This window comes from Watersipora subatra, chromosome 1 (assembly GCF_963576615.1).
Source record: "Watersipora subatra chromosome 1, tzWatSuba1.1, whole genome shotgun sequence".
Taxonomy (NCBI): domain Eukaryota; kingdom Metazoa; phylum Bryozoa; class Gymnolaemata; order Cheilostomatida; family Watersiporidae; genus Watersipora; species Watersipora subatra.
The window spans coordinates 71608024-71625204 of record NC_088708.1 but is presented as its reverse complement, the minus strand read 5'-3'; the positions used below and the strand labels follow the sequence as shown (position 1 = coordinate 71625204).

At 44.9% G+C, this 17181-nt stretch overlaps 1 protein-coding gene across 1 annotated transcript in view; it reads right to left on the bottom strand.

Annotated features, from left to right (window-relative positions):
* The window catches only part of LOC137391120 (uncharacterized), an 82513-nt gene that overhangs the window by 6518 nt on the left and 58814 nt on the right, over positions 1–17181 (bottom strand). Inside the window, exon 16 of the mRNA XM_068077487.1 lies at positions 1049–1088. Within this exon, the coding sequence (XP_067933588.1) occupies positions 1049–1088 (40 nt within the window). The remainder of the gene's footprint in view (positions 1–1048; positions 1089–17181) is intronic.

Sequence of the window (17181 nt, the reverse complement as noted above, 5' to 3'; positions counted from 1 at the left end):
CCAGGCCATAGAGACAAACATCAACTTCTAGTAGTTCTTAGGCATCATTATTATCATCATCAGAGGCAAAATATTTTTGTTAACGACTTTTATAAAGGTTTGCAGAAGATTAAGTTTTATCAAACACCCGCTTGGCCATGTCCCATCGAAAGCGTAAAAGCCTCCGAATGAACTCAAAATAAAATCCGCAAAATTGATCTTTGTTAAAACGCTCAAAAGAAAAAGATGTCTTTTTTCTGAGTGTTTTAACTGCGATCATGTTTTGCCTATTTTAATTTAAAAACGTCTCATCAGTCACATCACTTAAAACAAAACAAATCTCAAAAAATTACAAGTTATAATGATCAGTTCTAATATTATTATATTAGTTAGACTATTCACTAGTTTTTTAGTTAGACTATAGTTTCTTTGCGGTCCTTTTTATTTTTTTGTTGTACACCGCTTTTTAGTTAGTTTACTTGCCTTGTAAAAACATAATATTGTAAAATATGACTATTGATTACCACAATAAAGATTGCTCATATATAAGTTATTGAAGAGGTGTCAGTGGTGAATCCAAACCTTTCTAGAGCCATGCTGCTTGTGTAATACTGCGAGTGTCAATGCATGTGTATTATTTTTTTTCAACACACGGTGCTCACTGCATTGATTGATGTCCCCAGCAAACGCTACTAGCACGTGTGCATTGACATCAAATTCCTATCATTATAAATCATTCTTAATGGGAAAATAATCATAATTGCAAAATAATAACGTAATAAATTTTGACAGTCAAATTATTTTGTTGGTTTATATTTTAACGATGCTATAGTGGTCGTTAAAAACGTTAAAATAAATGTCGTTATAAAATTCCATTCTACAGTATCAATGAACAAAGCTATTTAGTTTCGCTTTTTCGCTCGTTTGTTATGATAGTTTAGTTTCGCACATGAAACTTTCGCGAGAGGATGACACCGCGAAAACGCGAAAGTTAGATGCCGCGAATACATAAGTGTCCTAGGGTAGCTACATAAGAGATTACTATATTTGAAACTCGAATAATACTCACTGCTTCTCCTCTGAACAATCTGGTGTGGAAGCATCAGGTACTACAACACAAAGAATACCCTCCCTTTTACATTATACATATCCTAGGAAACACGTCTCAACTGAATATCGTTAGTAAAGCTACAAATTTAACTGAACCCTTATTATTAGCCAATGAGAAACCCTCAGAGTGAACTACTGTTGAACAACTTTGTTAAAATTAATTCTTGCGCTCAGTTTACAGACGATTATTCCGGTAAAGTAACTAATCAAAAATGAAACCAACAACCGGCGAGTGCGGTTTCATTTCATCACAAACACTTTTAAACACATGCGACAGTAATAATTTTAACATCAAGATTGAAGTTTTAAACAATGTCAATAGAACTAACTACTATAGCATGACTGTGTTTTGTTTGACTTTTATAGTTCAAGAGTTAACAACTGCTTAATAACTGCTATCACAAAAACAACTGCTACCATAGCAACAACTGTCACCATGGCAACAACCACTGTCATGCAACAATTGCTGGCGCAGCAACAAATGCTAGCATAGCAACATCTGCTAGTATAGCAACAACCACTGCCATAGCAACAACTGCTAGCATAGCAACAACCACTGTCATAGCAACAACTGCTAGCATAGCAACAACTGCTTTTTAGAAATCCATTATACTTGGTAAGATGCGTTTATTGCTGCTACAATTATACTGTGTCGCTGAACAGCATCCCTATAATGCTGCCTCTCCTCGTTTTCTCAAATTTACTAAAACTATTACGTCAAGCAGTTCATTTTCAACTAATATGAATGAAAAAAATATGGCATTTGAAAAATCTCAGCCGTATTATCTGTCAAAGTAATCACTTACAGTGCAAGCTGATTAAAATCATACAGCAGACTATTAGCTAATGTAGAGACCAGGTTGTGATGCTTTAGAACTGCACTGCATTGCATCACAGTGTAGTATGCACTGCACCATCATAGTGTAGTATGCGCTGCACCATCACAGTGTAGTATGCACTGCACCATCACAGTATAGTATGCACTGCACCATCATAGTGTAGTATGCACTGCACCATCATAGTATAGTATGCGCTGCACCATCATAGTATAGTATGCGCTGCACCATCACAGTGTAGTATGCACTGCACCATCACAGTGTAGTATGCACTGCACCATCATAGTGTAGTATGCGCTGCATCATCACAGTGTAGTATGCACTGCACCATCACAGTGTAGTATGCACTGCACCATCATAGTGTAGTATGCGCTGCATCATCACAGTGTAGTATGCACTGCACCATCATAGTGTAGTATGCACTGCACCATCACAGTGTAGTATGCGCTGCACCATCACAGTGTTGTATGCACTGCACCATCATAGTGTAGTATGCACTGCACCATCATAGTGTAGTATGCACTGCACCATCACAGTATAGTATGCACTGCACCATCACAGTGTAGTATGCACTGCACCATCATAGTGTAGTATGCACTGCACCATCATAGTGTAGTATGCGCTGCACCATCATAGTGTAGTATGCACCGCACCATCATAGTGTAGTATGTACTGCACCATCATAGTGTAGTATGCACTGCACCATCATAGTGTAGTATGCGCTGCACCATCACAGTGTAGTATGCGCTGCACCATCACAGTGTAGTATGCACTGCACCATCACAGTATAGTATGCACTGCACCATCATAGTGTAGTATGCACTGCACCATCACAGTGTAGTATGCGCTGCACCATCACAGTGTAGTATGCACTGCACCATCATAGTGTAGTATGCGCTGCACCATCACAGTGTAGTATGCGCTGCACCATCACAGTGTAGTATGCACTGCACCATCACAGTATAGTATGCACTGCACCATCATAGTATAGTATGCACTGCACCATCACAGTGTAGTATGCGCTGCACCATCACAGTGTAGTATGCACTGCACCATCATAGTGTAGTATGCACTGCACCATCATAGTGTAGTATGCGCTGCACCATCACAGTGTAGTATGCGCTGCACCATCATAGTGTAGTATGCACTGCACCATCACAGTGTAGTATGCACTGCACCATCATAGTGTAGTATGCACTGCACCATCATAGTGTAGTATGCACTGCACCATCACAGTGTAGTATGCACTGCACCATCATAGTGTAGTATGCACCGCACCATCATAGTGTAGTATGTACTGCACCATCATAGTGTAGTATGCACTGCACCATCATAGTGTAGTATGCGCTGCACCATCATAGTGTAGTATGCACTGCACCATCATAGTGTAGTATGCACTGCACCATCATAGTGTAGTATGCACTGCACCATCACAGTGTAGTATGCACTGCACCATCATAGTGTAGTATGCACTGCACCATCACAGTGTAGTATGCACTGCACCATCACAGTGTTGTATGCACTGCACCATCACAGTGTAGTATGCACTGCACCATCATAGTGTAGTATGCACTGCACCATCATAGTGTAGTATGCACTGCACCATCATAGTGTAGTATGCACTGCACCATCACAGTGTAGTATGCACTGCACCATCATAGTGTAGTATGCACTGCACCATCATAGTGTAGTATGCGCTGCACCATCATAGTGTAGTATGCACCGCACCATCATAGTGTAGTATGTACTGCACCATCATAGTGTAGTATGCACTGCACCATCATAGTGTAGTATGCGCTGCACCATCATAGTGTAGTATGCACTGCACCATCATAGTGTAGTATGCACTGCACCATCATAGTGTAGTATGCGCTGCACCATCACAGTGTAGTATGCGCTGCACCATCACAGTGTAGTATGCACTGCACCATCACAGTATAGTATGCACTGCACCATCATAGTGTAGTATGCACTGCACCATCACAGTGTAGTATGCACTGCACCATCATAGTGTAGTATGCACTGCACCATCATAGTGTAGTATGCGCTGCACCATCACAGTGTAGTATGCGCTGCACCATCATAGTGTAGTATGCACTGCACCATCACAGTGTTGTATGCACTGCACCATCACAGTGTAGTATGCACTGCACCATCATAGTGTAGTATGCACTGCACCATCATAGTGTAGTATGCACTGCACCATCACAGTGTAGTATGCACTGCACCATCACAGTGTAGTATGCGCTGCACCATCACAGTGTAGTATGCACTGCACCATCATAGTGTAGTATGCGCTGCACCATCACAGTGTAGTATGCACTGCACCATCACAGTGTAGTATGCGCTGCACCATCACAGTGTAGTATGCGCTGCACCATCATAGTGTAGTATGCACTGCACCATCATAGTGTAGTATGCACTGCACCATCACAGTGTAGTATGCGCTGCACCATCACAGTGTAGTATGCGCTGCACCATCATAGTGTAGTATGCACTGCACCATCATAGTATAGTATGCACTGCACCATCATAGTGTAGTATGCACTGCACCATCATAGTGTAGTATGCACTGCACCATCATAGTGTAGTATGCGCTGCACCATCACAGTGTAGTATGCGCTGCACCATCATAGTGTAGTATGCACTGCACCATCATAGTGTAGTATGCACTGCACCATCACAGTGTAGTATGCACTGCACCATCATAGTGTAGTATGCACTGCACCATCATAGTGTAGTATGCACCGCATTGCATCACAGTGTAGTATGCACTGCACCATCACAGTGTAGTATGCACTGCACCATCACAGTGTAGTATGCACTGCACCATCACAGTGTAGTATGCACTGCACCATCACAGTGTAGTATGCGCTGCACCATCACAGTGTAGTATGCGCTGCACCATCACAGTGTAGTATGCGCTGCACCATCATAGTGTAGTATGCACTGCACCATCATAGTATAGTATGCACTGCACCATCATAGTGTAGTATGCACTGCACCATCATAGTGTAGTATGCACCGCATTGCATCACAGTGTAGTATGCACTGCACCATCACAGTGTAGTATGCACTGCACCATCACAGTGTAGTATGCACTGCACCATCACAGTGTAGTATGCACTGCACCATCACAGTGTAGTATGCGCTGCACCATCACAGTGTAGTATGCGCTGCACCATCACAGTGTAGTATGCACTGCACCATCACAGTGTAGTATGCACTGCACCATCACAGTGTAGTATGCACTGCACCATCACAGTGTAGTATGCGCTGCACCATCACAGTGTAGTATGCACTGCACCATCATAGTGTAGTATGCGCTGCACCATCACAGTGTAGTATGCACTGCACCATCACAGTGTAGTATGCGCTGCACCATCACAGTGTAGTATGCACTGCACCATCATAGTGTAGTATGCACTGCACCATCATAGTGTAGTATGCACTGCACCATCACAGTGTAGTATGCACTGCACCATCACAGTGTAGTATGCGCTGCACCATCACAGTGTAGTATGCGCTGCACCATCACAGTGTAGTATGCACTGCACCATCATAGTGTAGTATGCACTGCACCATCATAGTGTAGTATGCACTGCACCATCATAGTGTAGTATGCACTGCACCATCACAGTGTAGTATGCACTGCACCATCACAGTGTAGTATGCGCTGCACCATCACAGTGTAGTATGCGCTGCACCATCATAGTGTAGTATGCACTGCACCATCATAGTGTAGTATGCACTGCACCATCACAGTGTAGTATGCACTGCACCATCACAGTGTAGTATGCGCTGCACCATCACAGTGTAGTATGCGCTGCACCATCATAGTGTAGTATGCACTGCACCATCACAGTGTAGTATGCACTGCACCATCATAGTGTAGTATGCACTGCACCATCATAGTGTAGTATGCACTGCACCATCATAGTGTAGTATGCACTGCACCATCACAGTATAGTATGCGCTGCACCATCACAGTGTAGTATGCACTGCACCATCACAGTGTAGTATGCACTGCACCATCATAGTGTAGTATGCGCTGCACCATCACAGTGTAGTATGCGCTGCACCATCACAGTGTAGTATGCACTGCACCATCATAGTGTAGTATGCACTGCACCATCATAGTGTAGTATGCGCTGCACCATCATAGTGTAGTATGCACTGCACCATCACAGTGTAGTATGCACTGCACCATCACAGTGTAGTATGCGCTGCACCATCACAGTGTAGTATGCGCTGCACCATCACAGTGTAGTATGCGCTGCACCATCATAGTGTAGTATGCGCTGCACCATCATAGTGTAGTATGCACTGCACCATCATAGTGTAGTATGCACTGCACCATCACAGTGTAGTATGCACTGCACCATCATAGTGTAGTATGCACTGCACCATCATAGTGTAGTATGCGCTGCACCATCACAGTGTAGTATGCACTGCACCATCATAGTGTAGTATGCACTGCACCATCATAGTGTAGTATGCACTGCACCATCACAGTGTAGTATGCACTGCACCATCACAGTGTAGTATGCGCTGCATCATCATAGTGTAGTATGCACTGCACCATCATAGTGTAGTATGCGCTGCACCATCATAGTATAGTATGCACTGCATCATCATAGTGTAGTATGCACTGCACCATCATAGTGTAGTATGCACTGCACCATCATAGTGTAGTATGCGCTGCACCATCACAGTGTAGTATGCACTGCATCATCACAGTGTAGTATGCACTGCACCATCATAGTGTAGTATGAACTGCACCATCATAGTATAGTATGCACTGCATCATCATAGTGTAGTATGCACTGCACCATCATAGTGTAGTATGAACTGCACCATCATAGTATAGTATGCGCTGCATCATCATAGTGTAGTATGCACTGCACCATCATAGTGTAGTATGCGCTGCACCATCATAGTGTAGTATGCGCTGCACCATCACAGTGTAGTATGCACTGCACCATCATAGTGTAGTATGCACTGCACCATCACAGTGTAGTATGCACTGCACCATCATAGTGTAGTATGCGCTGCACCATCATAGTGTAGTATGCACTGCACCATCACAGTATAGTATGCACTGCACCATCATAGTGTAGTATGCACTGCACCATCACAGTGTAGTATGCACTGCACCATCATAGTGTAGTATGCACTGCACCATCACAGTGTAGTATGCACTGCACCATCATAGTGTAGTATGCGCTGCACCATCATAGTGTAGTATGCACTGCACCATCACAGTATAGTATGCACTGCACCATCATAGTGTAGTATGCACTGCACCATCACAGTGTAGTATGCACTGCACCATCATAGTGTAGTATGCACTGCACCATCACAGTATAGTATGCACTGCACCATCATAGTGTAGTATGCGCTGCACCATCACAGTGTAGTATGCACTGCACCATCATAGTGTAGTATGCGCTGCACCATCATAGTGTAGTATGCACTGCACCATCATAGTGTAGTATGCGCTGCACCATCACAGTGTAGTATGCACTGCATCATCACAGTGTAGTATGCACTGCACCATCATAGTGTAGTATGAACTGCACCATCATAGTATAGTATGCACTGCATCATCATAGTGTAGTGTGCACTGCACCATCACAGTGTAGTATGCACTGCACCATCATAGTGTAGTATGAACTGCACCATCATAGTATAGTATGCACTGCATCATCATAGTGTAGTATGCACTGCACCATCACAGTGTAGTATGCACTGCACCATCATAGTGTAGTATGCACTGCACCATCATAGTATAGTATGCGCTGCATCATCATAGTGTAGTATGCACTGCACCATCATAGTGTAGTATGCGCTGCACCATCATAGTGTAGTATGCACTGCACCATCACAGTATAGTATGCACTGCACCATCATAGTGTAGTATGCACTGCATCATCACAGTGTAGTATGCACTGCACCATCATAGTGTAGTATGCACTGCACCATCATAGTGTAGTATGCACTGCACCATCATAGTGTAGTATGTACTGCACCATCATAGTGTAGTATGCGCTGCACCATCATAGTGTAGTATGCACTGCACCATCACAGTGTAGTATGCACTGCACCATCATAGTGTAGTATGCGCTGCACCATCACAGTGTAGTATGCACTGCATCATCACAGTGTAGTATGCACTGCACCATCATAGTGTAGTATGCGCTGCACCATCATAGTGTAGTATGCACTGCACCATCATAGTGTAGTATGCACTGCACCATCATAGTATAGTATGCGCTGCATCATCATAGTGTAGTATGCACTGCACCATCATAGTGTAGTATGCGCTGCACCATCAAGTGTAGTATGCACTGCATCATCACAGTGTAGTATGCACTGCACCATCATAGTGTAGTATGCACTGCACCATCATAGTGTAGTATGCACTGCACCATCATAGTGTAGTATGCACTGCACCATCATAGTGTAGTATGCGCTGCACCATCATAGTGTAGTATGCGCTGCACCATCACAGTGTAGTATGCACTGCATCATCACAGTGTAGTATGCACTGCACCATCATAGTATAGTATGCACTGCATCATCACAGTGTAGTATGCACTGCACCATCATAGTGTAGTATGCGCTGCACCATCATAGTATAGTATGCACTGCATCATCATAGTGTAGTATGCACTGCACCATCACAGTATAGTATGCACTGCACCATCATAGTGTAGTATGCACTGCATCATCACAGTGTAGTATGCACTGCACCATCATAGTGTAGTATGCACTGCACCATCATAGTGTAGTATGCACTGCACCATCATAGTGTAGTATGCACTGCACCATCATAGTGTAGTATGCGCTGCACCATCATAGTGTAGTATGCACTGCACCATCACAGTGTAGTATGCACTGCACCATCATAGTGTAGTATGCGCTGCACCATCACAGTGTAGTATGCACTGCATCATCACAGTGTAGTATGCACTGCACCATCATAGTGTAGTATGCGCTGCACCATCATAGTGTAGTATGCACTGCACCATCATAGTGTAGTATGCGCTGCACCATCACAGTGTAGTATGCGCTGCACCATCACAGTGTAGTATGCACTGCACCATCACAGTATAGTATGCACTGCACCATCATAGTGTAGTATGCACTGCACCATCACAGTGTAGTATGCGCTGCACCATCACAGTGTAGTATGCACTGCACCATCATAGTGTAGTATGCGCTGCACCATCACAGTGTAGTATGCGCTGCACCATCACAGTGTAGTATGCACTGCACCATCACAGTGTTGTATGCGCTGCACCATCACAGTGTAGTATGCGCTGCACCATCACAGTGTAGTATGCACTGCACCATCACAGTGTAGTATGCACTGCACCATCACAGTGTAGTATGCGCTGCACCATCACAGTGTAGTATGCACTGCACCATCATAGTGTAGTATGCACTGCACCATCATAGTGTAGTATGCGCTGCACCATCATAGTGTAGTATGCACTGCACCATCACAGTGTAGTATGCGCTGCACCATCACAGTGTAGTATGCACTGCACCATCATAGTGTAGTATGCACTGCACCATCACAGTGTAGTATGCGCTGCACCCTCACAGTGTAGTATGCACTGCACCATCATAGTGTAGTATGCACTGCACCATCATAGTGTAGTATGCACTGCACCATCACAGTGTAGTATGCGCTGCACCATCATAGTGTAGTATGCACTGCACCATCACAGTGTAGTATGCACTGCACCATCATAGTGTAGTATGCACTGCACCATCACAGTGTAGTATGCGCTGCACCATCACAGTGTAGTATGCGCTGCACCATCACAGTGTTGTATGCACTGCACCATCATAGTGTAGTATGCGCTGCACCATCACAGTGTAGTATGCACTGCACCATCATAGTGTAGTATGCACTGCACCATCACAGTGTAGTATGCACTGCAACATCATAGTGTAGTATGCACTGCACCATCATAGTGTAGTATGCACTGCACCATCATAGTGTAGTATGCACTGCACCATCATAGTGTAGTATGCACTGCACCATCACAGTGTAGTATGCACTGCACCATCATAGTGTAGTATGCGCTGCACCATCATAGTGTAGTACGCACTGCACCATCATAGTGTAGTATGCACTGCACCATCACAGTGTAGTATGCACTGCACCATCATAGTGTAGTATGCACTGCACCATCACAGTGTAGTATGCACTGCATCATCACAGTGTAGTATGCACTGCACCATCATAGTGTAGTATGCGCTGCACCATCATAGTGTAGTATGCGCTGCACCATCATAGTGTAGTATGCACTGCATCATCACAGTGTAGTATGCACTGCACCATCATAGTGTAGTATGCACTGCACCATCATAGTGTAGTATGCGCTGCACCATCACAGTGTAGTATGCACTGCATCATCACAGTGTAGTATGCACTGCACCATCATAGTGTAGTATGCGCTGCACCATCATAGTGTAGTATGCACTGCACCATCATAGTGTAGTATGCACTGCACCATCATAGTGTAGTATGCACTGCATCATCACAGTGTAGTATGCACTGCACCATCATAGTGTAGTATGCGCTGCACCATCATAGTGTAGTATGCGCTGCACCATCATAGTGTAGTATGCACTGCATCATCACAGTGTAGTATGCACTGCACCATCATAGTGTAGTATGCACTGCACCATCATAGTGTAGTATGCGCTGCACCATCACAGTGTAGTATGCACTGCATCATCACAGTGTAGTATGCACTGCACCATCATAGTGTAGTATGAACTGCATCATCACAGTGTAGTATGCACTGCACCATCATAGTGTAGTATGCACTGCACCATCATAGTGTAGTATGCGCTGCACCATCATAGTATAGTATGCGCTGCATCATCATAGTGTAGTATGCACTGCACCATCACAGTGTAGTATGCACTGCACCATCATAGTGTAGTATGCACTGCACCATCATAGTGTAGTATGCACTGCACCATCATAGTGTAGTATGCACTGCACCATCATAGTGTAGTATGCACTGCACCATCACAGTGTAGTATGCACTGCACCATCATAGTGTAGTATGCACTGCACCATCATAGTGTAGTATGCACTGCACCATCATAGTGTAGTATGCGCTGCACCATCATAGTGTAGTATGCGCTGCACCATCATAGTGTAGTATGCACTGCACCATCACAGTGTAGTATGCACTGCATCATCACAGTGTAGTATGCACTGCACCATCATAGTGTAGTATGCACTGCACCATCACAGTGTAGTATGCACTGCACCATCACAGTGTAGTATGCACTGCACCATCATAGTGTAGTATGCACTGCACCATCATAGTGTAGTATGCACTGCACCATCATAGTGTAGTATGCGCTGCACCATCATAGTGTAGTATGCACTGCACCATCATAGTGTAGTATGCACTGCACCATCATAGTGTAGTATGCGCTGCACCATCATAGTGTAGTATGCGCTGCACCATCACAGTGTAGTATGCGCTGCACCATCATAGTGTAGTATGCACTGCACCATCATAGTGTAGTATGCACTGCACCATCACAGTGTAGTATGCACTGCACCATCATAGTGTAGTATGCACTGCACCATCACAGTGTAGTATGCACTGCACCATCACAGTATAGTATGCACTGCACCATCATAGTGTAGTATGCGCTGCACCATCATAGTGTAGTATGCACTGCACCATCACAGTGTAGTATGCACTGCACCATCACAGTGTAGTATGCACTGCACCATCATAGTGTAGTATGCACTGCACCATCATAGTGTAGTATGCACTGCACCATCATAGTGTAGTATGCACTGCACCATCATAGTGTAGTATGCACTGCACCATCATAGTGTAGTATGCGCTGCACCATCATAGTGTAGTATGCGCTGCACCATCATAGTGTAGTATGCACTGCACCATCACAGTGTAGTATGCACTGCACCATCATAGTGTAGTATGCACTGCACCATCACAGTGTAGTATGCACTGCACCATCACAGTATAGTATGCGCTGCACCATCATAGTGTAGTATGCGCTGCACCATCATAGTGTAGTATGCACTGCACCATCACAGTGTAGTATGCGCTGCACCATCATAGTGTAGTATGCACTGCACCATCACAGTGTAGTATGCACTGCACCATCATAGTGTAGTATGCACTGCACCATCATAGTGTAGTATGCACTGCACCATCACAGTGTAGTATGCACTGCACCATCATAGTGTAGTATGCACCGCACCATCATAGTGTAGTATGTACTGCACCATCATAGTGTAGTATGCACTGCACCATCATAGTGTAGTATGCGCTGCACCATCATAGTGTAGTATGCACTGCACCATCATAGTGTAGTATGCACTGCACCATCATAGTGTAGTATGCACTGCACCATCATAGTGTAGTATGCACTGCACCATCACAGTGTAGTATGCACTGCACCATCATAGTGTAGTATGCACTGCACCATCACAGTGTAGTATGCACTGCACCATCACAGTGTTGTATGCACTGCACCATCACAGTGTAGTATGCACTGCACCATCATAGTGTAGTATGCACTGCACCATCATAGTGTAGTATGCACTGCACCATCACAGTGTAGTATGCACTGCACCATCATAGTGTAGTATGCACTGCACCATCATAGTGTAGTATGCGCTGCACCATCATAGTGTAGTATGCACCGCACCATCATAGTGTAGTATGTACTGCACCATCATAGTGTAGTATGCACTGCACCATCATAGTGTAGTATGCGCTGCACCATCATAGTGTAGTATGCACTGCACCATCATAGTGTAGTATGCACTGCACCATCATAGTGTAGTATGCGCTGCACCATCACAGTGTAGTATGCGCTGCACCATCACAGTGTAGTATGCACTGCACCATCACAGTATAGTATGCACTGCACCATCATAGTGTAGTATGCACTGCACCATCACAGTGTAGTATGCACTGCACCATCATAGTGTAGTATGCACTGCACCATCATAGTGTAGTATGCGCTGCACCATCACAGTGTAGTATGCGCTGCACCATCATAGTGTAGTATGCACTGCACCATCACAGTGTTGTATGCACTGCACCATCACAGTGTAGTATGCACTGCACCATCATAGTGTAGTATGCACTGCACCATCATAGTGTAGTATGCACTGCACCATCACAGTGTAGTATGCACTGCACCATCACAGTGTAGTATGCGCTGCACCATCACAGTGTAGTATGCACTGCACCATCATAGTGTAGTATGCGCTGCACCATCACAGTGTAGTATGCACTGCACCATCACAGTGTAGTATGCGCTGCACCATCACAGTGTAGTATGCGCTGCACCATCATAGTGTAGTATGCACTGCACCATCATAGTGTAGTATGCACTGCACCATCACAGTGTAGTATGCGCTGCACCATCACAGTGTAGTATGCGCTGCACCATCATAGTGTAGTATGCACTGCACCATCATAGTATAGTATGCACTGCACCATCATAGTGTAGTATGCACTGCACCATCATAGTGTAGTATGCACTGCACCATCATAGTGTAGTATGCGCTGCACCATCACAGTGTAGTATGCGCTGCACCATCATAGTGTAGTATGCACTGCACCATCATAGTGTAGTATGCACTGCACCATCACAGTGTAGTATGCACTGCACCATCATAGTGTAGTATGCACTGCACCATCATAGTGTAGTATGCACCGCATTGCATCACAGTGTAGTATGCACTGCACCATCACAGTGTAGTATGCACTGCACCATCACAGTGTAGTATGCACTGCACCATCACAGTGTAGTATGCACTGCACCATCACAGTGTAGTATGCGCTGCACCATCACAGTGTAGTATGCGCTGCACCATCACAGTGTAGTATGCGCTGCACCATCATAGTGTAGTATGCACTGCACCATCATAGTATAGTATGCACTGCACCATCATAGTGTAGTATGCACTGCACCATCATAGTGTAGTATGCACCGCATTGCATCACAGTGTAGTATGCACTGCACCATCACAGTGTAGTATGCACTGCACCATCACAGTGTAGTATGCACTGCACCATCACAGTGTAGTATGCACTGCACCATCACAGTGTAGTATGCGCTGCACCATCACAGTGTAGTATGCGCTGCACCATCACAGTGTAGTATGCACTGCACCATCACAGTGTAGTATGCACTGCACCATCACAGTGTAGTATGCACTGCACCATCACAGTGTAGTATGCGCTGCACCATCACAGTGTAGTATGCACTGCACCATCATAGTGTAGTATGCGCTGCACCATCACAGTGTAGTATGCACTGCACCATCACAGTGTAGTATGCGCTGCACCATCACAGTGTAGTATGCACTGCACCATCATAGTGTAGTATGCACTGCACCATCATAGTGTAGTATGCACTGCACCATCACAGTGTAGTATGCACTGCACCATCACAGTGTAGTATGCGCTGCACCATCACAGTGTAGTATGCGCTGCACCATCACAGTGTAGTATGCACTGCACCATCATAGTGTAGTATGCACTGCACCATCATAGTGTAGTATGCACTGCACCATCATAGTGTAGTATGCACTGCACCATCACAGTGTAGTATGCACTGCACCATCACAGTGTAGTATGCGCTGCACCATCACAGTGTAGTATGCGCTGCACCATCATAGTGTAGTATGCACTGCACCATCATAGTGTAGTATGCACTGCACCATCACAGTGTAGTATGCACTGCACCATCACAGTGTAGTATGCGCTGCACCATCACAGTGTAGTATGCGCTGCACCATCATAGTGTAGTATGCACTGCACCATCACAGTGTAGTATGCACTGCACCATCATAGTGTAGTATGCACTGCACCATCATAGTGTAGTATGCACTGCACCATCATAGTGTAGTATGCACTGCACCATCACAGTATAGTATGCGCTGCACCATCACAGTGTAGTATGCACTGCACCATCACAGTGTAGTATGCACTGCACCATCATAGTGTAGTATGCGCTGCACCATCACAGTGTAGTATGCGCTGCACCATCACAGTGTAGTATGCACTGCACCATCATAGTGTAGTATGCACTGCACCATCATAGTGTAGTATGCGCTGCACCATCATAGTGTAGTATGCACTGCACCATCACAGTGTAGTATGCACTGCACCATCACAGTGTAGTATGCGCTGCACCATCACAGTGTAGTATGCGCTGCACCATCACAGTGTAGTATGCGCTGCACCATCATAGTGTAGTATGCGCTGCACCATCATAGTGTAGTATGCACTGCACCATCATAGTGTAGTATGCACTGCACCATCACAGTGTAGTATGCACTGCACCATCATAGTGTAGTATGCACTGCACCATCATAGTGTAGTATGCGCTGCACCATCACAGTGTAGTATGCACTGCACCATCATAGTGTAGTATGCACTGCACCATCATAGTGTAGTATGCACTGCACCATCACAGTGTAGTATGCGCTGCATCATCATAGTGTAGTATGCACTGCACCATCATAGTGTAGTATGCGCTGCACCATCATAGTATAGTATGCACTGCATCATCATAGTGTAGTATGCACTGCACCATCATAGTGTAGTATGCACTGCACCATCATAGTGTAGTATGCGCTGCACCATCACAGTGTAGTATGCACTGCATCATCACAGTGTAGTATGCACTGCACCATCATAGTGTAGTATGCACTGCACCATCATAGTGTAGTATGCACTGCACCATCATAGTGTAGTATGCGCTGCACCATCACAGTGTAGTATGCACTGCACCATCACAGTGTAGTATGCACTGCACCATCATAGTGTAGTATGCACTGCACCATCACAGTGTAGTATGCACTGCACCATCACAGTGTAGTATGCACTGCACCATCACAGTGTAGTATGCACTGCACCATCATAGTGTAGTATGCACTGCACCATCATAGTGTAGTATGCGCTGCACCATCACAGTGTAGTATGCACTGCACCATCACAGTGTAGTATGCACTGCACCATCACAGTGTAGTATGCACTGCACCATCACAGTGTAGTATGCGCTGCATCATCATAGTGTAGTATGCACTGCACCATCATAGTGTAGTATGCGCTGCACCATCATAGTATAGTATGCACTGCATCATCATAGTGTAGTATGCACTGCACCATCATAGTGTAGTATGCACTGCACCATCATAGTGTAGTATGCGCTGCACCATCACAGTGTAGTATGCACTGCATCATCACAGTGTAGTATGCACTGCACCATCATAGTGTAGTATGAACTGCACCATCATAGTATAGTATGCACTGCATCATCATAGTGTAGTATGCACTGCACCATCATAGTGTAGTATGAACTGCACCATCATAGTATAGTATGCGCTGCATCATCATAGTGTAGTATGCGCTGCACCATCACAGTGTAGTATGCACTGCACCATCATAGTGTAGTATGCACTGCACCATCATAGTGTAGTATGCACTGTACCATCACAGTGTAGTATGCACTGCACCATCACAGTGTAGTATGCGCTGCATCATCATAGTGTAGTATGCACTGCACCATCATAGTGTAGTATGCGCTGCACCATCATAGTATAGTATGCACTGCATCATCATAGTGTAGTATGCACTGCACCATCATAGTGTAGTATGCACTGCACCATCATAGTGTAGTATGCGCTGCACCATCACAGTGTAGTATGCACTGCATCATCACAGTGTAGTATGCACTGCACCATCATAGTGTAGTATGAACTGCACCATCATAGTATAGTATGCACTGCATCATCATAGTGTAGTATGCACTGCACCATCATAGTGTAGTATGAACTGCACCATCATAGTATAGTATGCGCTGCATCATCATAGTGTAGTATGCGCTGCACCATCATAGTGTAGTATGCACTGCACCATCATAGTGTAGTATGCGCTGCACCATCATAGTGTAGTATGCACTGCACCATCATAGTGTAGTATGCACTGCACCATCACAGTGTAGTATGCACTGCACCATCACAGTGTAGTATGCGCTGCACCATCACAGTGTAGTATGCGCTGCACCATCATAGTGTAGTATGCACTGCACCATCATAGTGTAGTATGCACTGCACCATCACAGTGTAGTATGCACTGCACCATCACAGTGTAGTATGCGCTGCACCATCACAGTGTAGTATGCGCTGCACCATCATAGTGTAGTATGCACT